The sequence below is a fragment of the Mesocricetus auratus genome, unplaced genomic scaffold (genome assembly GCF_017639785.1).
Source record: "Mesocricetus auratus isolate SY011 unplaced genomic scaffold, BCM_Maur_2.0 Super-Scaffold_100013, whole genome shotgun sequence".
Taxonomy (NCBI): domain Eukaryota; kingdom Metazoa; phylum Chordata; class Mammalia; order Rodentia; family Cricetidae; genus Mesocricetus; species Mesocricetus auratus.
The window spans coordinates 7208055-7233259 of record NW_024429196.1 but is presented as its reverse complement, the minus strand read 5'-3'; the positions used below and the strand labels follow the sequence as shown (position 1 = coordinate 7233259).

The window sequence follows — 25205 nt, the reverse complement described above, 5'->3', positions numbered from 1 at the left end:
GGCGGAGTCGGAACTAGAAAGACGTGTTGGCGTCATATCCAATACCGGGTGGCTAGCGACTTTGAGGCGGAATCGCTTGGTTCCTGGTGTGGCTGGAGCGTTTCGGAGTCCAGAGTCTCCGGGGTACATAGGGAAGAAGCCCCGTTCTCCAACGTTCAGGCTGGAGCTGACCCTCTGCGGGGAGCGCGATCTGGGGAAGGAGGCGTCCGTGGGCGGAGCCGAGGAAGTCAACGTGCTGGTGTCTCGGTGTGCTGTGGCGATTGTGTATCGCGCCGTTTCCCAGTGCCCTCAGCAGAGCTCTTCCCACCCTAAGTCAGATCGGCCGCAGGTTTGGCCTCCGTCCTAATGCCCGGGCTTTTCTTTGGGTCCCAGCTCTTGCTTCCCAGCCGCATGTTGCAGTTTGATGGGTTTGGCCTACCACCTCAGGCACGAAAAGGGCTGTGTCGTCCTTCCCCCCCCTCCACCAGAGTCAGGCTTACTCTCACTCCTCCACCCCCGAAGCCCCAGAACCTTGTAGAAGTCATAGCAGGCATGCCCACAGCTCTGTTAGTCTCCTGGGCCTGTTTTTGGAGGTCCGCAGTGCATGTAGGGGGTGTGTCTTCCTTTCTACTCTGCTCCCCACACTGCCAGCCAGTGAACTAACGTAAGCTCTGAAGTTTGTAAATATCCAGTGCTTATAACTGCCCAGGGGCTACTTGCTCAACGCCTTTGTGAGGTCCCGTGACTTAACTTTCGGCGGCCTTTCCCTCTTGCCGCTTCCCACTTGGGATTCCACATTCTACGAATTAGTCTCTAATGCCATTGCGCAATTTTCTTTCTCCTGGATTGCCTGCTCTTCCTGGCAGTTGTCCACCCGCATCAAATTTAGCGCTGCCATATCTCGAGACCTTCTTTAGATCATGGAAGACCTTCCTACTCCCTGCCCGTATACATCTAATCTGTCTCACAACTTTGTGTCCACAGTGGCCTCTCAAATAATTTCAGTTTTGGTGTTTTTGGCATCCGAGACAAAGTCATGTAGCCCAAGATGGCCTTGAATAACTCGTGGTCCTGCAAAGATTACAGCCACCACACCTGGCTCAAGTAGTTACTTTTAACTGCCTTTCTTGGGGGAGAGGGGTGAGACACGGACTCACAAAAATCCACCTACCCATGTCTCCCAAGTGCTAGTATTAAAAGCGTGCACTACTACAGCCAGCTATTTCTGAATATCTTTGAGAGGGTGATTTTGCCACCTTTTTGTCCACCGTAACAAGTACACCGTGGACTTTCACAGCATCTTTGCTGAAATAGGAGAACAGTTAGGTAAACACTGGTTGAGTAAATCTTAGATGGGGGCACAGTGGGCCAGTTGTTCATATTCCCCAAGATCACATTTGTACTACTAGCAATTACCTTGTATCTTCTCCCAACTGAGAGAAAGTAACAGGTTTATCTTGTTCTGCGGCTGCCTTTTGAGCCTTAGAGAGCCCAGAACATGTCCTCTTTTGTTTCTATTTTTTTGGGTGGGGTATGCAATCGGAGGTGGAGATGGTGGTGTCCGAAGAGGTTTGGTGAAGTCAGCTTTGTTCTTGTACCTGCAGGACCAGGAATTATTCAAAGCCACCTTGGACTACATGAGACCTAGTCTCAAGACCCCAAAACAAACAAAAAACCCAAATGTATGGACGAATGGAGAGATGGCTCAGAGGTTAAGAGTACTGACTACTCTTCCAGAGGTCCTGAGTTCAATCCCCAGCAACTACATGATGGCTCACAACCATCTGTAATGAGATCTGGTGCTTGCAAGGAAACATGCAGGCAGAATCATATGCATAATAATCTGTAAAAGAAAAAGTGTATACTACTTTTGCAGAGCACCCAAGTTCATTTCTCTGCCATTGTCCTCCTGACCTAATTGATATGTTTTCCCAGTCATAAGGGAACTTCTCTCCCTTAAGCTGGTGGTATTTTATTACAGCAATGAGAAACTAAGACAAGTGACAAACCAATTCACAGCTTGCCGAGCTGCTTCCCTCACTGGAGGGAATGGAACCTAAGTGTTTTGTCTACCTCATGGGACTGTCAGAGCACCAAATATTATGCGGACACATGCTGGAAATCAAACAGCCCCCAAACAACCTTGCTGGCCACAGTACTTGGCCAGATTTCTTTTGTTGATTTTTGCCTGCCTCATCCCCACTAAGCTAGAGCTTTTTGAAGACAGACACTGCTGAATCCCTTCTCTGGGCCACAGCACTGTTCTCAAAGTGGGACAGCGAGTTCTTACTGTTCTCAGTAATAGGACTGGAGTAGCTAGACAGAGTGCTAATAAACAGCAAACAAGTGAGGACATGAAGAACTTCTGATGAGGAAAAGCACGGAACTTGCAGTCACTCCTCTGTATTTGGCATGTCAGATTAAAAAATTCTTTGAGTCTCCATAGCAAATTCTATTAAGAAACTGAATATGTACAAAAATTTAAAAGAAGTGATAGACATGAGGCTGAAGATGTGGATATAACTCAGCAGTGCTTGGCATGTGAGTGGCCTTTGATTCAGTCTCAGCATCATAACGTAAAATTCACTATAAATTTTAATCTGATATAAAATGTTAAAGACAAACATTAGTAAGAAATAAAATGTGATGACTCAATTCAGTTTTTTAAATATGTCCATTGAGCAAAGGGGTTTCCCACCAACCTGATTTGCAACTGTTTTGTCTTGAGAATCACCCTTCAAGTTGAGTAAACATGTGGACAATGGAAAATGATTGTCAGACGTGCTGTTTACTAACTCAAAGACCACTACGCTCATTCAGGGAGCCTATCTTGCTCATCAAGTTCCCAAGCAAAACATAAACTATGATATTCTGTATTTCTCATGAAGAGGGCTCTCCCAGTATGGCCAGAGGCAAATGGACATGGCAAGTTTGTCAATTTAACTCTTGGTGTAGCTGTGTTGCAGGCTCTACATCACCAGCATAAAAAAAGCACCAGCATAAAAAAAAGCACTTCTTCAACTGGGCAGTGGTGGCACACGCCTTTAATCCCAGCACTCGTGAGGCAGAGGCAGGCAGATTCTCTGCGAGTTTGAGGCCAGCTTGATCTATAGAGCAAGTTCCAGGACAGGCTCCAAAACAATACAGAAAAAGCACTTTTCCTTGAGGCCAAAAAAAAAAAAAAAAAAACAGTGGCAAATCTTTAAGAATGGAAATACTGTAGGTGACTAAAACTACAAGGACAGGAGAAAAAGGCTACTCAGCTCCTTTTATGGGGCGGTGCTGTTAATATTCTATGTACTCCATGAAGTAGGACTTTCAAATGTCTTTATAATAAGGTCTCATGCCCTGGCTGATTTTAAGCTCACTATGTAATCCCAGTTGCTAGGATTAGGGATGTAAGTCATTATGCTTTTTTTTTTTTTCTTTTTAAACCAGAATAGTTTTTCATGGCTAATTGTTGGAATCTTCAAGATGAACTGGATGCTGCAACAACTCCTCTTGACTTTTTAGATTGTTCCTTCACAGACTCCATGTCTGAATATATGATAAACAATTTTAGGTATCTCGCCTGTCCAGTCCCAGCAATGTTTCATCTCTTTGGCTCCAGTTATACTTTCTCTTGCACTTGGCAGGGCAGCCACATTTGCCACAGCAGCAGGACAATATGTATCTTATTTTGACGCTCTCCAAAAGACGATGTTCCTTTTGTCGTTGTGTTTCTGCTACTGAGGCCAAAGAACCACCATATTCAAGGCTGAAAATTATATTATTCAGATTCAGCCTTATTAGTGAAAATTTAAAATACAAAACTATAATTAATATATCTGAGAATTACATATTATTTTAAAGTTTTTTTCCAAAATGCATGCTTCAACAAATGTAAAATTGATTTTCGTTCACTTTTGTTGCTAATACCTGTTCATTTGTACCTTGCTTTTCAAGAGGAGTCATAAAACAAGGAAGTGAATAAAAAATAGAAGCTTTCCTGTTTCCTTTGGCAAAATGCATCAGGCTCTCATACACCCTAGTGCTGAGCACTGCACACTCTTTGACAGTTGCAGCCTATGGTGTTCCAGAGCTGACCCCAGATGTGGGGGACAGACAAGGCATGCTTTCCCTCAGTGGCCCCAGGTAGGTGCCCCGTGATTAGAAACCTGGCTTAAAGTAGTCAGGCCTTTGGTTTATAATTCCCTTTTAAAAGCCTGGCAACAGCTTGACTCTGGCAGCAGGAAAAGGAAATGAGGTGCCGTGCTGAGTTAACAAACATTCCAAAACCTGCAGTAACTTCAGTGCTTCAGACATTTAGAAAATTACAATTTTAAAACTGAATAAGAAGGTCTGGGAACAGGTACATCTTAAAACAATATTTCATAGTCTTTGTGAAAATAGGCATGTTTCAAATAACTGAAGTTATGATTCACAGGTTTCATACAGTCTCTAAGTTCTGTTTTCTCCAATGCTGTTTGGTTAAAGTCTCTCGAACAATCTATCAGTAACTACTGCTTTATTTTTGTTTTCAGACAGGGTCTTGCTATGCATGTGACGAAGTCTTCACAATCCTTTTGCTCCAGTTTACCGATAGCTGGGATTAAAGGTTATATACTGTGACAGCTCCAGGAACTGCTCCATTATACTGACATAAAACTCTGTTTGTTCATTAATTTTCTGTAAAGCCCATTGGGCTTTAAAAGTAGCTCTTCATGTGTTCCATGTTCACTGATTTTTCCTTGATCAAGGACAGCAACAAAATTGGCATTCTTAATAGTGGACAGGCGGTGAGCTATGATCAATACTGTTCTTCCTTCCATCAGCCGATCAAGTGCCTCCTGTACCAGATGCTCATTTTCAGCATCCAGTGCACTGTAACAGACAAGGTCACACACAAGAGGAAGCAGAGATGTTAGAGATGCACACATGGTTGCACACATTATTGAGCTACTCCCCCTTGGACACACACACATCACTGTGACACCCTCCAACATGGCTACACATATTAGACACTCTAACATGCTTACACATATCACAGAGATACCCTCACCTGGTTGCTTCATCAAGGAGAAGAATTTTCGGGTTCTGAAGAAGGAAAGAGAAAATGATTTATTAGCAGACACAGCTCTGGGCAGGAAGAAGGAACAGCATGGGCTGCTGAGAAGGCTCAGCAAGTAAAGACACTTAACCACCAAACCTGACAACCTGAATTCGATTTCCAAATCCCACATCATTAGAAGGAGAGAACTGCCTTCCACAATTTGTTCACTGACCTTTGAGTATCCTTCACCCCAAGATAAATAATACATAAAATAAAAATATGATTTTTTTTACTATTAGAGTTTAACTATTAGAGTTTAAAAAGATAGAAAATATATGGAGGTATGGCTCCGTGGTTAAGCTCTGTCCTTCCAAAGGACCTGGGTTCAATTCCCAGCACCCATATGGCAACTCCAGTCCCAGAGAATCTGATGCTTTCTACTTGCTTCCATGGGCACCAGGCACAGGTGTGAAGTATAGACATACATGCAGGCAAAACACTCATATACATTAAAAAAAGAAGGAAGAGAGTTCTGACCTATATGGTGGTATTGCTGCGCCTGGCAAACAGTGGACTGTCAAGTAGTCAGACACAAAAGATCTGTGAGTCCACCCACATGAAATGCCCAGGCAGGCACCAGGACAAAAGGCTGAAGAGTGGCCTTCCAGCTGATTTAGACAACGACAAGGGAGGACCCTGCTGAGTGACAGAAACATTAGACTGTTTCTATCATCCCATGGTGAAGGATGAATCAGTTCAGTGCACCAAGACCCACAGAACTGTATTTGGATGGGAAATAGAATAATAATAGCGATGGTAGCACACACCTTTAATCCCAGCACTCAAGAGGCAGAGGCAGGTGGATCTCTGTGAGTTTGAGGCCAACTTGGTCTTTAGAGTGAGTTCCAGGACAGCCAGTGCTGCTGTTACACAGAGAAACCCTGTCTCAAAAAAACAAAAACAACAAGAAAATCTTGATAAAGAGAACCTGCACCTAAGTATCTGCATAAGTGTGTGACGGAAATGACTGCATGGAGCTGAAGTCCCTGTCACTGAAATCACTAGATGGAATTGGCTTAAAGCATTGTTACCTGCTTGTGAGCCAGGAAACAGAGAATCTGAAACCAGCAAGTTCAGTCTTCAGCTATCTCCATGTCCTTCCAATAGCTTAATAAATGCAAACTAATGCATAATGCAGAAAATGTAAAACTGAACTAATATATACATCAAATTCTAGGTTTTTTTCCTAAAAATCTATCTGTAACAAATAAAAATTTGTCAACAAAAGGTACCTGCCATGTTCAAACATTACAACAACCTTCAAATCAACATAGACACATACAGCTCATTGATTAAGCAAAATGAGAAGGAAGTTCTCAACAACACAGGGAATGCAGACATTTCAAAGTGCTATGAGCAGAAGTGGAGATATGTACTGTCTGTTTACATTGTCTGGACTGTCCAGAAAGGCAAATCTAGACAAACTGTTCCATAGCATGGCATCCTGGGTAAGATGGAGAGTTAGACTGTATGGACAAATGTATACTTAATGAAAGTCATTACAAGGTACATTTAAACAGGTAACCTATGGAATCATGGTTCCATGATGCCATTAGAAACTGCTTATATGCTGAGGAGAGTAATGATGGGAGGTGTTGCTCTTTGTTGTCCGTCCCCCCCCCCCAGGGTTTCTCTATAACAGCTCTGACTCCTGGAACTTGCTTTGTAGGCCAGCCTGGCCTCAAACTCAGAGGTCTGCCTGCTCCTGCCTCCTGTGTGCTGGGATTTGGGATTACAGGCGTGAACCACCACTGCCCAATAAGATGTTAGTTCCTTAAAAGAAGAATATCTGGCTCCTCACAAGAGGTTCTTCCTGCTCCTGGCTGGAGTCTGTCTGCCTAAAGTTTCCAATCTTTTGTTCAGCAGAACAACTGAGGAAAGGTTAGATGTACATATTAGCGTCACTCTGACATTTTGTTAATAGTCAGTCACCAGTCAATTCTAGGTAAAAAGGTCCATTTGTTAAATTTTTCCCCATGCTGACACTCCTTTAACACTGAACTCTTGGGAAATTTCTCATATATGACAAGTACTTGGACAATGAGTCCTCAGTAGACCTCCCAACTTAATTTTTACCAGACTATCAGCCATATATATTATACATGCATACATGCACGCACACACACATATATCCCCCTCAGGAAAAAAAAGGTAGAAACTGGTAAGCCATCAATAGTCGGCTTTCTTACCTTCAGCAGGGCCCTGGCTATTGCGATCCTTTGTTTCTGCCCACCTGACAGAAACAAATGGTAAAGGTAAGCTTAACAAAAATTCCTAGCAAATTTTCTAGTTGGACAAATGACAATTTGAAGGTAATTTCTTCTATTTAACCACAATAGATAGGTAGTACAACAGAAGTTTGTTTTTTAAACATACTTACTAAATAGAAAAAATGATCAATTAGCATAGTTAATATATACTGAGGGTTTCCTTCACAGAAGACATTTTCTAAGTGCATGTGGCATGTTAACCTGTAACAATCATTCTTAGAAGCAGAGTCTAATTGCTTTCATTTTTACAGATAAAAACTGAGGTACGGCCGGGCAGTGGTGGCACACTCCTTTAATTCCAGCACTCGGGAGGCAGAGGCAGGCGGATCTCTGTGAGTTCGAGGACAGCCTGGTCTACAAGAGCTAGTTCCAGGACAGCCTCCAAAGCCACAGAGAAACCCTGTTTTGAAAAAAAAAAAACAAACAAAAACAAAAAAAGTGAGGCACAGCTATGCATGGTGGCACAAACCTTTAATCTCTTCAAATTCAAGGTCTTCCTTGACTACATAGCCAGAGCTGCATGGTGAGACTGTCTCAAAAACAAAACAACAATAAGACAACTAAACACACTACAAAACCCCTGAGGCACAGTGGGAAGTGTCACAGCTGGCAGTGGGAGGAGCCTACGCCTACACTGATGTGAGGGTCTTCAGTGATGTTGGGTGCACATCTCCATTGCTCCCTGTTGGCACACAGCCTTCAGTCCTTCCCTTCCTATGGCGTTCTGCCTCCTTGCCCCACAGAAGTTTTATGTGTACATGAAGCTCGAGGTCACAAACCAAGAAAGCCACTCTAGTTCACTTTTAAGCCCAAATTCCCCCTCAAAACCAGGGAATGGGTAGAATGTTAATATTCAGGCTTGAAACAAGCAATCTAGCCATTCCCATCTGCCTTGCATCTGGCTCTTTCTTTCCCTCAAGTACTCCATCTTCCAGCAGCCAGAAAGCCCAGAGGCTCACACCTCCTGATGTGAACCTCAGTTCTACATCAGGTGCTAACAGCACTACTTTTGAGTTGACTATGGTGATGCTAGGTAGCATGCCACTTTATCCAGGTGTTCATCATATTCAACAGATGCTGAGGTGCCATACTCACATAGAGCCACCCTGGAATGCAAGGAAACCCCAGCCTGGCCCTCTGCAGTAAGTAACTGAGTGCCCCAGAATGGTCTTAGGAGCATCCTAGGGTGGGATCCTGGAGCAGCAACTAATGGCCTCATGGAATGTTGTCCTCCATTCCAACTAGTAAACTAAAAATCTATAATTGTCTATTTCTTTCAAACGGCAAAGGTATTTGGGTGCAGTGGTATACACCTACAGTTCTAGTACTTTGGAAGATGAGACAGGAAGATTAAACATTCTAAGCAAACCTGAACTATACAGTGAGATTGTGCCTCAAAAAACAGAAAGACTGAAGGACCTGTAGCTTCCTCTACTACAAAATGAAGCATGAGAATCCTGTTAAGATGTAAAAACATGCAGAAATCATTCCACAGGAACAGGAGGCTTGCTTGAAAGATGAACCCCACGCTATGATGACTCTCCTATGGTATCTACCAAAAACACCCCCCCCGGCTGCTTTTATTTTAATCATGCAAAATAATCACCGCCTTTTTTGTTTCATTTATCCTCTGTGATCTAATCTCAGAGATGGAAAGGGCCACGGCTTGGTCTAGCCACCAGACACCTTAAAGGATTAAGAGGTGTGCCCTTGTTGAAGTGCTGGGGGTAGGCTTTGAGGTTTCAAAAGTCCACACCAGTCCCACCCCCACCTCCCCTCCACCTCTGCCTGCTTTGGATCAAGATGTAAAGTTCTCAGCTACTTCTCCAGTACCATGCCTGCCTGCCACCATGCTCCCACCACGATGATAATGCTTTGCCCTCTGAAACCTTAAGGAAGCCCCTAATTAAAAGTTGCCTTGACAGGGTATCTCTTCACAGAAATGGAGCAGTAACTAAGACAACTTTCCACATTGGGTGTCTTTGGGACAGTCTCCTTTCCCTCGGGCAGGTGTCTTTGGGACAGTCTCCTTTCCCTCCGGCAGGTCATCGTAGTCCTTTGTCTCCCTTCTTTAATTCCCTATAGCCTCAGGCTGCAAAGCACATCTCTTTTCAGATGGAGACAGGCTTGCTGTCACTGGGTACTACTCAGCAGTCCTGAGGAGAGCTCCGGTAGGAAAGTGAAGGAAACACATTCTTTCAGAAAGGATGAAGTGAATTCCTAAACTGCAAGGATGAAAACCTCATCTAGAAATGACAGTGCAGGGAGGGCCTAGGTCCTGCTCCAAATGAGATGACAGACTTTGAAGATCCCCCATGGAAGCCTCAACCTCCCTGGGGAGCAGAAAAGGGATGGGATAGGGGGTTAGTAGGGAGCCTGGGAGGAGAGGAGGGAGAGGGAATTGGGATTGGCATGTAAAACAAGCTTGTTTCTAGCTTAAAATAAAAAATACACACACACAAAAGAAAAGAAATGACAGTGCACTGGGAAACATGTGAGGATTTCCTGGAGTAAGTGCTTCTGTTACACACCTGACATGAGTTAGCCGATAAATAAAATATAAGTAACACGTACCAGACAGGAGGATGCCCTTCTCCCCAACCACAGTGCCAAAGCCCTGTGGGAAGCTACGAATGAATTCCGCAGCATTGGCCACTTCTGCTGCCCTCTCCACCTGCTGGGCTGTGACTGAGGATGGGTCGTCAGCGCCATAGGCAATGTTTTCTGCCACAGAGCAGGAAAACAGGACCGGCTCCTACAATTGTAAATGCAGCACATTTGTCAGAAATTTCAGCCAACTTCAAGTAGGCACCATGCATACCAAGGAGTTGAGGACAGGTCTCAGCCAAGAGTGACACATTAATAGAACAGGGCTCTGCCTGGAGGTCCTGCTCTTCTACAACCTTGCCCAGACAATTTTAATAATTCCAGTTGAGGGGCCCGCAAATGTTTCAGGAGGTAAAAGGTGCTTGCTGTCAAACCTGACAACCTGAGTTCAATACGTTCATCCCCAGAACTCACACTATGAAAGGAGAGAGCCAAATCCCCTAAGTGGTCATCTGACCTCCATGTGCACACCATGGCTTATGCACACACACAAAACAAACAAATAATGCAACTTTTTTTAAAAAGGTACCAGTTTACCATGAACAAGACCAACTGGATCTGTCGTCTTCACCACACTTTGGAAAGGAGATCCCAAGATGGGTGCCCACAACTGCTGGCCCATGACAACCTTGTCAGTCTCAACACTTCCTTTGGGGTAACAAGGCCTGGAAGACTCAAGTCCAACTGTCTACCTTCCATTACAGACAAAGGGTCCATGTCCATCCATTGCTTTCTGACATATGACCAGACACTACCACAGCATCCTGACAGAATCCTGTGAAGTACACCAGCCTCTAGTCTCACCTCTGCCCTCATGACACACACTTCTAATGCCTAGTCAGTACCTATGGCTACACCATCCATCCAACCTAGTACAGGAGGGGTCCCCATCAGAGTGCAAAAATGGGAGGTGTGAGTGTGACTACAGGGTGCACAATGGTAAGAGAAACTGGCCATGATACAGTTTTGTGCTCCATGCTTGAGCAAGCAGCTTCATGGAAAGGAACCACGCTTGGTTTCCATGCCCATGCATGGGAATGGGGAAGAAGAGTGGGAGCTTCTGCCACTCTGCCTGCCCTGCCCCTCTGCACTGCAAAGAAGTATCGGTCTCAGCTCTCAATGAAACGTCAGCACTTCTTCAACTGAAATGCTTTGAGTCTTCAGGACATAGATGGCAGTTTGTGTGTGGAACGGGTGTGATCCACCTGGAAGCCTCTGTCCCTCTCCTGAGAAACATGAGATCAAGAAAAAGCAAAGGAAGATGGCTGTGTTAATCCCAGAACTTGAAAGGCAGAGGCAGAGGCAGAAGCAGAGCCAGGCAGATTTCTGTGAGTTTGAGGCCAGTCCGGTCTACAGAGTGAGTTCCAGGACAACCAGGGCTGTTATACAGAGAAACCCTGTCTTGAAAAACAGAGGAGAGGAGAGGAGAGGAGAGGAGAGGAGAGGAGAGGAGAGGAGAGGAGAGGAGAGGAGAGGAGAGGAGAGGAGAGGAGAGGAGAGGAGAGGGAGAGGAGAGGAGAGGAGAGGAGAGGAGAGGAGAGGAGAGGAGAGAGAGAGGAGAGGAGAGAGGAGAGGAGAGGAGAGGAGAGGAGAGGAGAGAGAGAGGAGAGGAGAGGAGAGGAGAGGAGAGAGAGAGAGAGAGAGAGAGAGAGAGAGAGAGAGAGAGAGAGAGAGAGAGAGAGAGAGAGAGAGAGAGAGAGGAGAGAGAGCATGTAAAGGAAGACAGGCATGGTGGCACACACCTTTAATCCCAGTACTTCCAGTATTCCAGTACTTGGAAGACAGAGTTAAGCAGATCTGAGTTCAAGGCCAGACTGGTCTACAGAGTTTCAGGAAAGCCAGAAGCCAGGACTGCTACACAGAGAAACCTTGTCTCGGGAAAAAAAGAAGAAAGGAAGGAAGGAAGGAAGGAAGGAAGGAAGGAAGGAAGGAAGGAAGGAAGGAAGGAAGGAAGGAAGGAAGGAAAGAAAAGCAACTTCAACAAAAGATGAAAATGAAGCCTGTCTTCTTACCTGACTGACTGTCCCAATCTTGGATCTCAGCCAGATGGGGTTTAGCTGACGAATGTCATGACCATCAAGACTAACTGTTCCTGTTGGGGGAGGGGGCAAGAAGTCACCACAGGTGAGGGCTGATAACCAAAGTGAACACAAAAGAGATCCGGTGGGAAAATTCTAGATATTTTCTCTCCTCCTCTCTCTCTCTCTCTCTCTCTCTCTCTCTCTCTCTCTCTCTCTCTCTCTCTCTCTCTCTCTCTCTCTCTCTGTCTCTCTCTCTCTCCCTCTTCCATTCCCCTTTCTTAAAAAAATATCTCTTGTAGCCTAGTTAACTTCATACTCACTATGTAGCCAAGAATATTGACCTTCCAATCCTTTTCCTTCCTGGGATTATAGGAGTGTGCCAAATAGTGATTTGACCCCTCTCGCCCAATGCTGTACTGGGGATCAAATCCAGATTTTTATGCATGCTAAACAAGCAGTCAACCAATAGATCCACATCCCCAAACCACAGACAATTTCCAAAAACTAAACATATACTCAGATTTGGAGTATGGCTAGTGGTGAAGTACTTCCTAGCATATGCAGAGGGCCCAGGTTCTATCCCAACCACTAAAAAAACCTAACTTCCACATGGAACCTCAAACCAACAAAGTTTGGACTTTCAGAGCAAGAGGTGTCTTCTGGGAGGTCTGAGACTAGGGTTTCCTTACTGAGTCTGTAGGTTGCTACAAGCTGGGTGACCTGGTAATGCTGGTGTTCCATGAATCTGATGTCTTATGCAGAGCCTTGACTCCAAAGAGAATTGTGTGACCAGGGAGTACACACACTCACTGGCTAGCAGTTCATATGACAACCTCCTGACTCTTAGTCTCCTGATCATGCCAGTATCAAAAGAGCCCATGAAGGCCTGGTTCCAGGACAGAGTTCTGTAAATGTTCTGCAAGTTAAAATGGGGTCTGTTTTGCCACTCCATCTAAGATTACGCAGGACATATATGCTTACATCCTATGAATGAATGAGACAGTGTCATACTTGTTTTCTAAATCCAAAAATTAAAGCTCATGTATAGACTAACAAGTTTAGAGTCTACAAAACTTAGCGAGAACCTGTTTCAAAAGAAAAGGTAGCTGGGTGGTGGTGTCACATACTTTTTTTAATCACAGTACTCCTGCCCCGAAGGTGTCCTGGATCTGTCAGTACTACAGGCATACCACAGCTACTCTGCTGTGCCTGTGACATCAGGGCAAAGTGCAAGTAGCTATTTCTATGCTCAGTGTTCAGAAGCCAGTGAGCACTAAGAATGGTACATAGACTGACATTTTGCAGAGCTATGGTGAGGAGGTACTGGGTTGTGGCTTTGATGTTGTTGAATAGACCCCAATGTAACTAAAGGGTTACACAGTCAGAATTTTATCAAGTTCAAACTTTGGAGTTGGGGAAACTGGGTTTTGGGGGAGGGCATACAGAGGGGTCAGGAAATACAAGAAACCACACACACACACAAATCCCCAACATGGGCACAGGCAGTTCTCTGTGAATTTGAGGCCAGCCTGGTCTACAGGAAAAATTCCTACTAGTTCAGAACAATTTTTAAAAAAATTTTTCGAGACAGGGTTTCTCTGTTTAGCTTTGTAGACCAGCCACCACTGCCAGCTCTAGTTTAGAACAATTTTAGCAGCATAATCACCACGTGAAAGTGGAACCCCCTGATCACCAGATTAACTATTAACTATCTATAAAACAACTAAGGAAATGGGCATAGTGGTGCATGCTTAGAATCTCAGCACTTAGGAGGCAAAGGCAGAAGGATTGCCACAGGTGTGAGGTTGGCCTCATCCATGTAGTGAGTTCCAGGCCAACCCTGTCTTTAAAAACCTAACAACAACAACAACAAAACAAACACAAAAAACAGTCTGGAGGAAGAAGCATCAGAAGATGATCGCTTCCTCAGCACATGGCAGAGCAGTGCTCTGGTGTGGGTATAGAACACTCTACAGCACCTTTGGCTGCTGGCACTAGGGAGCATTTACTGGGTACTACCGGGCACAGGCCTGCTGACTCTCCTGGCTAGTCTTAACATCAACTTGACACAAGCTAGAGTTATCTGAAAGGAAGGAACCTCAGCTGATAAAGGCCCTCAATAAGATCTAGCTGTAAGGCACTGTGGGCAGTGCCATCTCTGGGCTGGTGGTCCTGGGTTCTATAAGAAAACAGGGTGAGCAAGCCAGGGGGAACAAGTCAATAAACAGCATGCCTCGATGGCCTCTGCATCAGCTCCTGCCTCCAGGTTCCTGCCCTGTTTGACTTCCTTTGATGATGAACAGCAAGGAAGTATAAGCCAAATAAACCTTTTCATCCCCAACTTGCTTTTTGGTCATGGTGTTTTGTTGCAGCAATAGAAACCCTAACTAAGATACTGACCTACATCCAACAGTAGGAAAGCAGGGATGTGTTGTTGAGTGTGGAAGCCAGAGCACTATACTACAAGTCTCCTTCAGGGGTGATCTCTCCCGGGCATGGGGTGGGAGCAGGCAACAGACGAATACACAAACAGCTCAGGGATGCCTCTGTCCACAGCATCATTAGCCACCTACCGGAAACAGGGTCATACAACCGCAGCAGGAGTGAGACAACTGTTGATTTTCCAGAGCCACTAGGGCCAACCAGTGCTGTGACAGATCCAGATGGAATGGAAAGACTGAAATCCTGGAACACGGACACTTCTGGCCGAGCAGGGTACGTGAAGTGCACATTTCTGAACTCCAGAGCACCCTGAAAGCTTTTCTCATCTAACACAATCCCCTCTGAAACACAAGAGAGAATACAGAGAGAGAAAGCAAAAATGAAGTTCATGGCAGAACTTGCCTATCAGATGTGAACAGAAACAGATGTCCTTTCCCAACACAGTTCACCCTGGAGGAGCAGGCCTATGTGCATAGGATAATGTGCAGACAATCTTGTGTGACCTTATAAATCCTTAGGAGGATTTTAGGGTTGTACACTACAGCCTGCTCCAGTTAAGTGCCGTGTGAAGACTCACCCTTGGGGCAATATGGTTTCAACACAATAACTTCTCTCAGTGTCATTGCACTCAACTAGCTCCTTTGCAGAGTTCTTCATCTACCCCAAATAAACATTTTGAAAGCACAGTGATGGTGGTTGCATGATAGTCCTGAGGCTAAGGAGGGTCAAAGGTTTACTTAGCTCCAGTGTGATCTTGGCCCTAACTTTTAGCATGTTGGACAGTACCAAGATCGTACTCACTGCACTGCAAGCACCTAGCAACATGGAGGCATCCCTGAGTGCTGAGTATTGGTACTTATGGCCACCTTCCTCCCACATCTCCTCCAGGTGGTCTAGGCCTATGGCTTGAGGGAAGCTGATGACAAGGAAGGAAGAGATGGTCCTTGCCACTTAGTAGTAGTATTCCCAAATCATTTCCAAATCTCAAGAAATGTGAAGTCTTTTATTCATCTTCTTCCAACCTCTTGCAAACATCAGAATCACTAAGAAAGGTTCTAGAAAGCTACCTGAATGTTCCTACTCACACCAGGCCTACTTGCTGCCATCCTGCCCTTGCTGGTATTGTCACTGCTCTGAAGTAAAGGCCACCTCCTGGAAAGCAGAACACTGGTCTAATTGTGCAAAGATTTCTTCTTAAAACCCCAGCAAAGAACATCCCCACCTGAGACTCACCTTTAAAAGGCAGCTGTGGCTGTCTCTCCAGCAGCTCCCAGAGCCGCCCACCAGCACCCAGGCCTTTCATCAGTTCGGAGTAGAATGAACTTAGACCTGAGGACAAGAAGAGTCTCTCGTTAGCTGACAAGAAAGGCCACAGGCTCCTCCTATCCTGAGGAATCCTGGCAATTGCAGCTATCAACATGAAATCTGATATGTTCACTAAAGGAGTTGGGGCGCCAGCTGCTGTACCCATCTACGGTTTACCCTAGCTCGCCCACAGTCTCTCTTTCTCAGGTTTCACAGATTGCTAATAAGGAAAGGGAAACTTCACTCATTACCAGCGAGAAGTCATAGAACTGCAAAGAAGAAACCTCTTCAGACAGCACAGCAAGTACCTCACGGGGCCTACCTACCCCATGTGAACTGAAATTCCTAGAAAAAAAAAGATTCTACAAGGGCTATGAGGCCATGGAGACATAGAAGAATCTTAAATGTGCATTGATAAGTAAACCAGCAAGAAAGGGCTGCATGCTTTATTGATTCCATCCCCCATGACACTTGAAAACTTCAAAGCTGTACAGGCAGTAAAAAAAATGATCTGTGGAAGAATTAACAGGTGGAAGTGGAAATACACAGAGCACCCCAATATCCTTTGTGATATTTTTTTTTTTTGGTTTTTCGAGACAGGGTTTCTCTCTTTGTGATATTATTATGGTGAATCCAGGGCAATACACATTTGTCTAATCCACACACTGTGTGTGTGTGTGTGTGTGTGTTGTGTGTGTGCAGAGCTAAGCCTAATGTTAGCTTTGATAACAACAACGTGTCAATGTAGGCTCAGTAACTGTGTAGCAAATAGACTATTCCAGTGAAGAGAATGACTGAACTTAAACTGAGGGAGGGACAGGGACTGACAGGACAATCTCTGTAAATGCAACAGTATTGCTTTTTAAAAAGTATTCTAAGGCCTCTGTGAGTTGCAGGCCAGTCTGGTCTACATAGAAAGTTCCAGGATAGCAAAGATTACATAGATACATTATCTCAAAAAAACAAAAATTCCAAAGCTGAGTATGGTGACCAACATTTGTAATCCCAGTACTTGAGAGATTGAGGCAGGAGGTCAGATTTCAAAGCCAACCTGTGTTATACAGTAAGAATCTCAATTTAAAAAGATTTATATTTATTGAAATGTTTATGTACACCAATGAACAAATATTATTTTCAGCTTTTCTTAGAGAACCCTCTCCTTGTAGTGAACAGCAGTGACTATAGACACTATGTGAAAGAGATCCAGTCAAGAAGTCACTCCTAAACGAGGCATTTATATAACCCCTTTAAGGCTTAGGAACATTTGCCAAAGAATGGGCCAAAAGAATGTTAAGCAAGGAGATGGGAGGAAGGGCTGTGATGTGCCATCTTCCGGACATGGCATGCCCCTGCAATCATACACTCACAACAGAATTGGTTACAGACACTAGGCCTGAATGAGAATGGTCCTGCATGGGACAAAAAAGGGTCCTACAGGGTCCTACCCACTCACTGCTGAACTTCTGACTACCCACAGATTCTGGGAAAGAGAGAGTCATTGTCTTCAGCTGTTACCCACTGGTGAGCTTACGAAGCTCAATGGGTAGTTCTAAACCCAGAGTCATACTGTCAGTCCAGGCTAAACTCAGTGGGACACAAAACAAAACAAAAAGATCATGAGGTGGGGAAGAGATCTGTAGAGAAGAGGGGCTGAGAGGGATAGAAGGGGGAGAAGAGAGAGCTGGGGAAATAGTCAGAATGTACTAGGTACATGGTAGTATGAAAGTGTCAAAGAACAAAATAAAAAAGACAAAAATGTATTACTAATTCTGAGAAAGGGAGAAGAATGAGAGGCTGCATATGGAGAGTTTGAGACTCGGGGCAGCAAAATGTGTGATGTAAAACTTATTATCCAGGCTCAGGGTCTCCATCCACTCCTATCAACCGCCCTCCTCTGCCCTGGGTACCAGGAGACACATTCCATAACAGCAGACTGGGAAACATGGCTCCCCTGTGGCCCTGAGCTATAGAAGGAAAAAGGGCCCCAACCCAATAGGGAACCTGCTCACCCACTCATGTAACTTCATTTTTGCTTAAGGGAGTAGCACAGCAAGAATGGCTGTTCAGTGGGGCCTGGTTTTTCAATGTTTACCCTTAAAGCCTTTTATGTAATATACCTCCGATGCTCAATCCAACCCAGAAAGCATACATGAGGAAGGAAGAGAGCTCGCCCACTGTCATATGGGCGCTGCCCATCAGCAGGCCCCCCTTGTACAGGACAGACAGCACAATCAGGTTGCCCGAGAGCCCAGCCTACAGGAGGAAGAAAACAAAGTGGTCAGTAGGACCAAAGGCCTCTTGGAACACAAAAGTATAAACCAGGCCTCTGGCTACCTTTTAATATATAAAATTTCTCACAGAACACGTTTTGAAATATTAGCAACAATGAAGAAAATACTTACATCTCCACAAAAGCTTAAATGCTACTGCCCCTCAGGCTATTTCCCCCAACCTGCTCAGCTTGTAAAAGATGAGAGTAACAACTAGTCCTCCCTAACTAAATATGAATCAGTGTGCCACACTCATGGCTCTGAGGAGATGTTCTCCACCTGGAGCTGCAGCCCTGCCTCCAAGCTCTGCTCCCCATCCTGGGAGTTTTGGGTCCCTAGTGAGGAGGTCTTCTCAGAGGTGGAGCTTATCAATCCATTAAACAGCCTCTGAGAGGTTCTTTGCAGTTTAGAAGGAAATGTTTCAATTTTCATTTTTTTCTGGTTTTTGTTTGTCTGACAGTCTCACTATGCAGCCCTGGCTGGCCCACACTCACTGTGTAGACCAGGCTGGCCTCCTCAAACTTACAACAATCTGCCTGTCTCAGAATCCTGAGAATGCCCAGTACATAAGGTGGTTTTCTACTCAGGGATTCTGGGTACTTTGTTTCTTATACTTTCTTCTAGAATGTACTATATGTTATATAATCCTCAACAGGATTAGCCAAATGAGGTTACATCACAAGGATTTGGATGCCTGTGTAAACATATGTCGTGGCATAGTCCTACGGTTCACACAGCACAGATACTCAATGCTAGTGGCTCTCAAAGTTGTCTGGACACATACCAGAGGTGAGCACCAGATTTTACACACACTACTTTTCTCTATTCTACTTTCTTGTTTTCCTCTTCTTCCATAAAAATAGCTTAAAGACTAAGTCATTCTTAGGGTTGAAATAAAATCATTTCTACTGTCAAGAGCCACAGAATGAAAAGTTCTTGCAATCTCACTGCCTACAATGAACTACTTACTGCTCCGAAGAAGCCGGCTCGTGCGAAGGCCTCCTTCCGTGCTAGCTGCAGCAACTGGTCCACTTGGCTGGTGTATTTCTCCACTTCCATCGTCTCCTTCCCAAAAGCTCGGATGGTTCTTATGTTTCCAATACGCTCCTCAGCTAGCTAGGAGAATTCAAACACATAGCAAGGGGCTGGGAAGATGGCATCACAGTTAAGAATACTTGTTGCTCTTGAAGAGAATCTAGGTTTGATTCCCAGCACCCATGTGGTGGTTCATAACCATCTGTAACTCCAGTTTTAGAAGATCTGGTGCCCTCTTACTTCCACAGACACCAAGCACACATGTGGTGCACAGACAGACATGCAGGCAAAACGCTCACACATTAAAACACACACACACACACACACACAAACCCATGATGAAGGAAGGAATGTCACAATGCAATTGACAGCAAAAATTAAAATGTGGCTCTTGCTCAACATGCTGCCAATGGAAGGCTGCATGTGAAACACAGCTGAGTAAGATCACAGAGCAGAGTGCAAAGAAGAATCCCTCTTGCTTTCAGAAAAATATAAACTGCAGGGCTGAAGAGATGTCACAGTCAGGAGTGCTCACTGTCCTCACACGGAACTGAGCCTGGGTGCATTAATCTTGGTGAGTGGCTTACAAATGCCTGCAACTCCAGCTTCAGGAAGTCAAATGCCCTCTTCTGGCATATAACACACACTCGGGAGGTCAGTACCTGTGTGGCTTGTGCTAAAGAGTCCTGCGTGGCTTTGGACAGTTTCCGTAGATATCGCCCATAAATCACGGCGAGGATAGAGATCGGAGGTACCACACTCAGAACAAAGGTGGCCAGACTGGGTGACACAAAAAACTGTCAAGAACAAAAGTTAAGAGCATGTGTTCCTTGAAGTGACAAGGCATCCTCAGACCTACAGTGTACAGGCAGGAAGACACTGTCTCCAAGCCATGCCTCCTGTCTGCGTTGGATTTTCCTGGCAAACATTAATCCTTACAAACCCAACACCAAAGCTGAATGTGCATAGGCCTTTAAATCCCAGCACTCAGGAGGAGACAGAGGCAAATGATCTCTATGAGTTAGAGGCTAGCCTTGTCTACACAGTGAGTTCCAGGCCAACCAGGTCTACATAGTAAGACCCTGCCTCAAAATCAAAACCACAAAAACTCAATGTGGGCATACTACCAAGGGGAACTGTGGCTGCAACTGCTGGAGAAAAGATGTAAACAGCATATCCTCTAGCCAGTTCCAATAGGCTCTAATATGCCAGACCATATCTTCAACAGCAGAGCAAGGGGTGGGATGGAATGAGGGTGGAGAGGCCTATTCAGCTGCACTGGTAAACCCACAGCATGAGTTCTAAACTCAGCCATAATCACCCTAAGGTCCCGAGTGTCCAGAATTTTCCTACCTAGATCAACAAGTCAGAGAAGACACCAAAACACCCCATACCATACACAGTTGAAACAGGGATATGCATACAACAGCCATAGGTTAGAGTGGAGGAACTGTTTCCCTGGCTTAGCAGCCTAGAGCCAGTAGATCAGGTTTGGTCAGTTTAACTATAACAGTACCTCAAAGAATAAGAACCTTTTTGTTTTCTTTTTGTTGTTGCTGTTTTCCGAAGCAGGGCTTCTTTGTGTAGTCTTGGTTGTTCTGGCACTCACTCTATATAGACCAGGCTGGCCTTGAACTCACAGAGATCTGCCTGCCTCTGCCTTCTAGTATTGGGATTAAAGGTGTGCCCCACCAACACCTGGCCTAAATGCTTGGGGTTTTGTTTTATTTCGTTTTTTTTGGAGACAGGTTTTCTCTGTGCAATAGCCCTAGATATCCTGGAACTTGCTTTGTAGACCCAGCTGGCCTTGAACTCACAGATATCAGTCTATTCTACAAGAACCTTCTTGAATTAGCTGATTAGACTTCCCCAGTTCTGCAGTGTGGTGATTGTTTTAAATGGTACTAGTGTCTCTTCAATACTTTATTAAAATGCACCAAATCTCATTTGCACAGAAAATAATATAAATGGCCTAAGGTCTCCTAATATAAAGTTTATAAGATGGACCGACTAATTGCTCATCTGTTTCTTACTCTCAAATTATAATTCTGCTAAGTAATTGGCTATACTTTTTTTATATCCTGCCCTTTGCTTTGCTTGGTTTTTGTTGTTTGTTTGTTTTACACTGTCTCTCGTTGTCAAGGCTAGCTTCAAACTAGCTTGTGTGGCAAGAATGACCTTAAATTTATGATTCTCCTGCCTCTACCTACTGAGTTCTGGTATGACATACATATGCTACCATGCCAGCTTTATGCAGTACTGGAGACTGAACCCAGGGCTCAGTGCATGCTGGGGAAGCACTCTACCAGTTGAATTACAACCCTAGCAACCTTTTTGTCTTTTAACCTTGCTCCATGAACATTAAGGTCATACTCATAAGTCACTCAGGCCAGCAGGGCTGGTTGGAACACAAACACTACCTGGAGAGTGAGCTGAAATGGGCTGAGTCACCAGAGATGAGCAAGACAGCTGTGGAACACAGGCCACCTTGCAGGGGCACAGAAAATGGGGTCTTCACCCCTTCAACCTGACACTTGGTTCCCAAAGGGGCTCTTTGGTCTGACGTTCTCGGTTGTCTTCACACCCTGGTCTTACACATCTTCAGGAAAAGCCACTCTTCAGAGTAATACTTACACAAGAGAGATATAGGCCAGGCCAGGAGAGATACACAGTCTGGGCCAATGTTCTTGCTCTATAAGCTTACAAAATTACATCTCAAGCCCCTCATGCTCAAAAGCCCTGGCCCCGAGAGCCCTGATATAAATCACTAAGAGGAATAGGCTGACGTACCATCATGCCAACACCAACCGAGACCTGGGCCCCAGCCCTCAGTCCGTCAGAGAGGTTTTCAGTCACTGAACGCCCCAGGAGTGCAGTATCTGAGGACAGGCGGTTAATCAACTCCCCTGTGCGGGTCTTATCAAAGAAAGCAACCTCTTGCCTTAGGATAGAGGAGAACAGTGAGGTGCGCAGCCTATTCACAATGCTCTGACCTGCAAAGCAAAGACAGCAGCTAACAGTGAATGCAGTCACCTGCCTCTCATGGGGTAGCCTGTTGTCACAGCCAGCTTGTAGACTAAGCACACCAACTGGCATGGGACGGACTCATACAGGGCCAGCATGTTAACTTCCTATTAGTAACTACAGACTGTGGGTACAAGGAGAGGAGAGCGTGATAAAGGTAACATGGGCTAGCAAGATGATTTAGCAGATAAGGGTGCTTGCCATGCAAACCTGATGACCTGACCTCACCATATGTGCATGCATGCCTGCACAATGTAAACACACCATAACAACAATAAAAACACATTTTAATTTTTTTTAAAAAAAGGTAACATGTTCCTTGACACATGAGGAGCATCACATACCCAAAATGCCAATCTGTTCATGACTGGCTGCCCTTACATGAACTGCATTTTGCAATGGCAGCAATGGGTCAGTCACCTAGAGACCAGCTTACTAGCCATGTAGGCATGGAATGCAGTCCTGGGCTGCCAGCACTGGGATGGCTCCCTGCCTGCTAAATAGGCCTCTCTAAAGAAATGCCACGTAAGTTCCTGTCCCAGTAGCTACACAGCATGAGCAGACAGGTAGGTCTTGGTTTTACTACCTGTTCAACCCTGACCACAAGAAAGTAGAGAATGTACTGAATGATCATAATACCATCTTGGTTGGATGTGGGATCTGTACCCAATGAATGCAATTTCAGGAAGAGACTGGGCCTTGGAGAAGTGACACTCGAGGCCCTGACACTACCCCAGGACTTTGTCATCTTTGAGATGACCGCCCCGGCCCCCAAACCTAATGAGACTGACCTGAAGATTGCATGAGGTAGACACGAATGGCGTTCGCAGCAGCACCACACAGGAACACACAAGTGAGCCCAGCACAGAGGCGAGTCAGGCTGTCACCATAGTCCACACTTGGGTTGGTGTAAATAACATCAATGATCTTCCCCAGGAAGAAAGGGGCAGACATGGTGATGACACTGGACACAGCAAGAAACCCAACAGCAGCTGGAAGACAGGAGCAACACTTGGAACTCACTCCACAGCACAGGACAGGTGCAAGCACAAAGGGCCTCAGACCTCCACTGGCCTCGGTAGCTAGGCTTTCTCCGCCTTCATCAATGGGCATGACTAAAGGAAGGGCCATGTGGCTTCAGGGTAAGAACAAGAAACTTGACTGTGATGGAATATGTGTACCCAGATAGACAAGAGGATGCTATGGTTCCTTCTTTGCTAGGAGTACCTGAAGCTAACCTTGGACATCTGTCTGGCCTCCTTCCTTCTCCTGGTTTTGATACTCATTTCAGATCCTGTATTTCTGCTACATGCTGTTACTCCTTGGCATCTAACTACACCTTACCTTGATGGTCAGAATGATGGGGAAGTCCTGTGTATACGTCAATAAAGCACTGTTGGCCAATAGGGAAGCAAGATAGGTGGGGCTAGGAGTCGAGGAGGACTCTGGGTAGGAGAAACACAGGGAGTCACGATGCAGCCCGCCAGAGAAGTAAGATGTCCAGAACTTTTCTCCGGTAAGAGAAATACTTAGATTAACAATTATGGGGTAATGAACTCAAGAAAGCCAGTAACAGAGAGGGAGGACTGATGATCAAAGGGATTAAGACTGGGCTGGTTTAACCCCCAGAAACAGCTGACCAGACAAAGGTTAACTCTTGAATCCCAGGCATCAGCCTGGGAAGCCAGCATGGGACTGATCAAGACCCCCTGAATCTGGGTGTCAGTGAGGAGGCCTAGGGAATCTATTGAGCCTTGGGCAGCAGATCAGTACCCATCCCAAGTATACACACGGACTTTGGACTCCCATAGAACAACGTGAGGTGCACTCTCACCCGAACTCTTGGGGAAGGGTCTAGGCCCTGCCCTATATGAAATGACAGACTATGCACACCCCCATGGAGGGCCTCACCCTCCCTGGGGAAATGAGGGGATAACGGGGGGGGGGGGAGGGCTCAGGAGGAAGGGAGGGAATGGGAGAGGGACCTGGAACTGACTTGTGAAGCAACCTTGTTTCTTATCCAAATTTAAACTGGAAAATAAAATTAAAAACAAAAACAAAAACAAAAAAAACAATTATGGGGTAAATACTTAAGTCAGAGCTAGCCAGAAACAAGCAAGGCCAACAGCTTCATAATTAATACAGCGTCTTGTGTGTTATTTGGGGACTACAACGTGGCAGAGCCCAGGCGACTGATGGGGAAAAACCAAAGTGGCTGGCAAGGAAAAGGCTTCTCTCTACATCAGATTATCCAGGGAAAGTTTATCTTTTGTGTGTATGAGGGAGGGAAAGTTATTCTGAGACAAGGTCTAACTCTGCAGCCCAGGCTAGCTTCAAACTCACAACATAGCCCAGGTTAGCCTCGAACTTCCTGTGATAAACCTCAGCTTCTTGAATGATGAGATTATAGATATATACCATTGTGCCTGGCTTAATGTTCTTGACTATGCTTAGTATTTCAAAAGCTTTGGAGAATAGTTCCTGGGATCTACTTTGTATGTGGTATGTCCCTTCTTAGTATTATTTCTCTGGGGAATAAAGCATGAAATGACCATAATCAGGAAAATAATTGTCCATGTAACTAAAAAACAGATAAGGGGGACAGAGGCTTAGTAAAAAGTTCTAGCCAGGTGCAGTGATGAACGCTTGTAATCCCAGCACTTGGGGGATAGAGGCAGATCTCTGAGTTCAAGGCCAGCCTAGCCTGTTTTACATAAGTTTCAAGCCAACCAAGACTATATAGTTAGTTGGCTTAAGCAAACAAAATATTCTAAGTAAATCCAGTAAGAAGGAACACACATCACAGACAACCACATCCATACAAAAAGGAATATAAAATCAGGACAGCCAGGTTTTTACTTGTGAGACCGGTAAAGATTACATGCTCGTAATATTGGTGGAGCGTGGGAAGGAGGCCCTCACTGGTGGGAACACACAGTGGCACTGATGGAAGAAGCAAGTTTACACGAGCAACAAGGGAGATCCTTTGACTAGTAACGGGGTTCTGAGAATTTTACTTACAAACTTCCACAAGAAGTGTGGAAAAATAAATGAAAGGATGTGGGGTTACAGCATTAGTTATATCAGCAAAAGAATCAGTATCTTAAACACCCACCTAAACAGGGTAAGTTGCACTTACTATAAAGAATTTTAACTGGGT

The 25205-nt window shown here is 45.0% G+C and overlaps 1 protein-coding gene, 1 long non-coding RNA gene and 1 other non-coding gene across 6 annotated transcripts in view; 2 read left to right on the top strand and 1 right to left on the bottom strand.

Moving 5' to 3' along the window:
• Positions 1–129: 129 nt before the first annotated feature.
• On the top strand, positions 130–5306 carry LOC121143474. The gene is made up of 2 exons (XR_005880666.1): positions 130–328; positions 4503–5306. It is a non-coding gene; the product is annotated as an uncharacterized LOC121143474 (long non-coding RNA).
• Positions 2367–25205, bottom strand: part of Abcb10 (ATP binding cassette subfamily B member 10) — a 32323-nt gene continuing 9484 nt past the window's right edge. The window contains exons 2-14 of one of the 4 annotated variants that reach the window (XR_005880664.1): positions 22837–23037; positions 21812–22014; positions 19684–19818; positions 18956–19102; positions 17834–17969; positions 15645–15740; positions 14543–14752; positions 11961–12040; positions 9916–10096; positions 7261–7304; positions 5549–5710; positions 5021–5055; positions 4735–4842 (exon numbers count right to left, since the gene is read on the bottom strand). Coding sequence is in view for 2 of the 4 variants with exons in the window: in XM_040755322.1 (XP_040611256.1) it covers positions 4611–4842; positions 5021–5055; positions 7261–7304; positions 9916–10096; positions 11961–12040; positions 14543–14752; positions 15645–15740; positions 17834–17969; positions 18956–19102; positions 19684–19818; positions 21812–22014; positions 22837–23037 (1700 nt within the window). In the remaining 2 variants the exon portion in view is untranslated. Of the gene's footprint in view, positions 4843–5020; positions 5056–5548; positions 5711–7260; positions 7305–9915; positions 10097–11960; positions 12041–14542; positions 14753–15644; positions 15741–17833; positions 17970–18955; positions 19103–19683; positions 19819–21811; positions 22015–22836; positions 23038–25205 lie in introns of all 4 variants that reach the window. The other 3 variants (XR_005880665.1, XM_040755322.1, XM_040755323.1) reach the window with 3 other exon arrangements.
• Positions 13127–13269, top strand: LOC121143805. Its single transcript, XR_005881129.1, has one exon. It is a non-coding gene; the product is annotated as a small nucleolar RNA SNORA43 (small nucleolar RNA).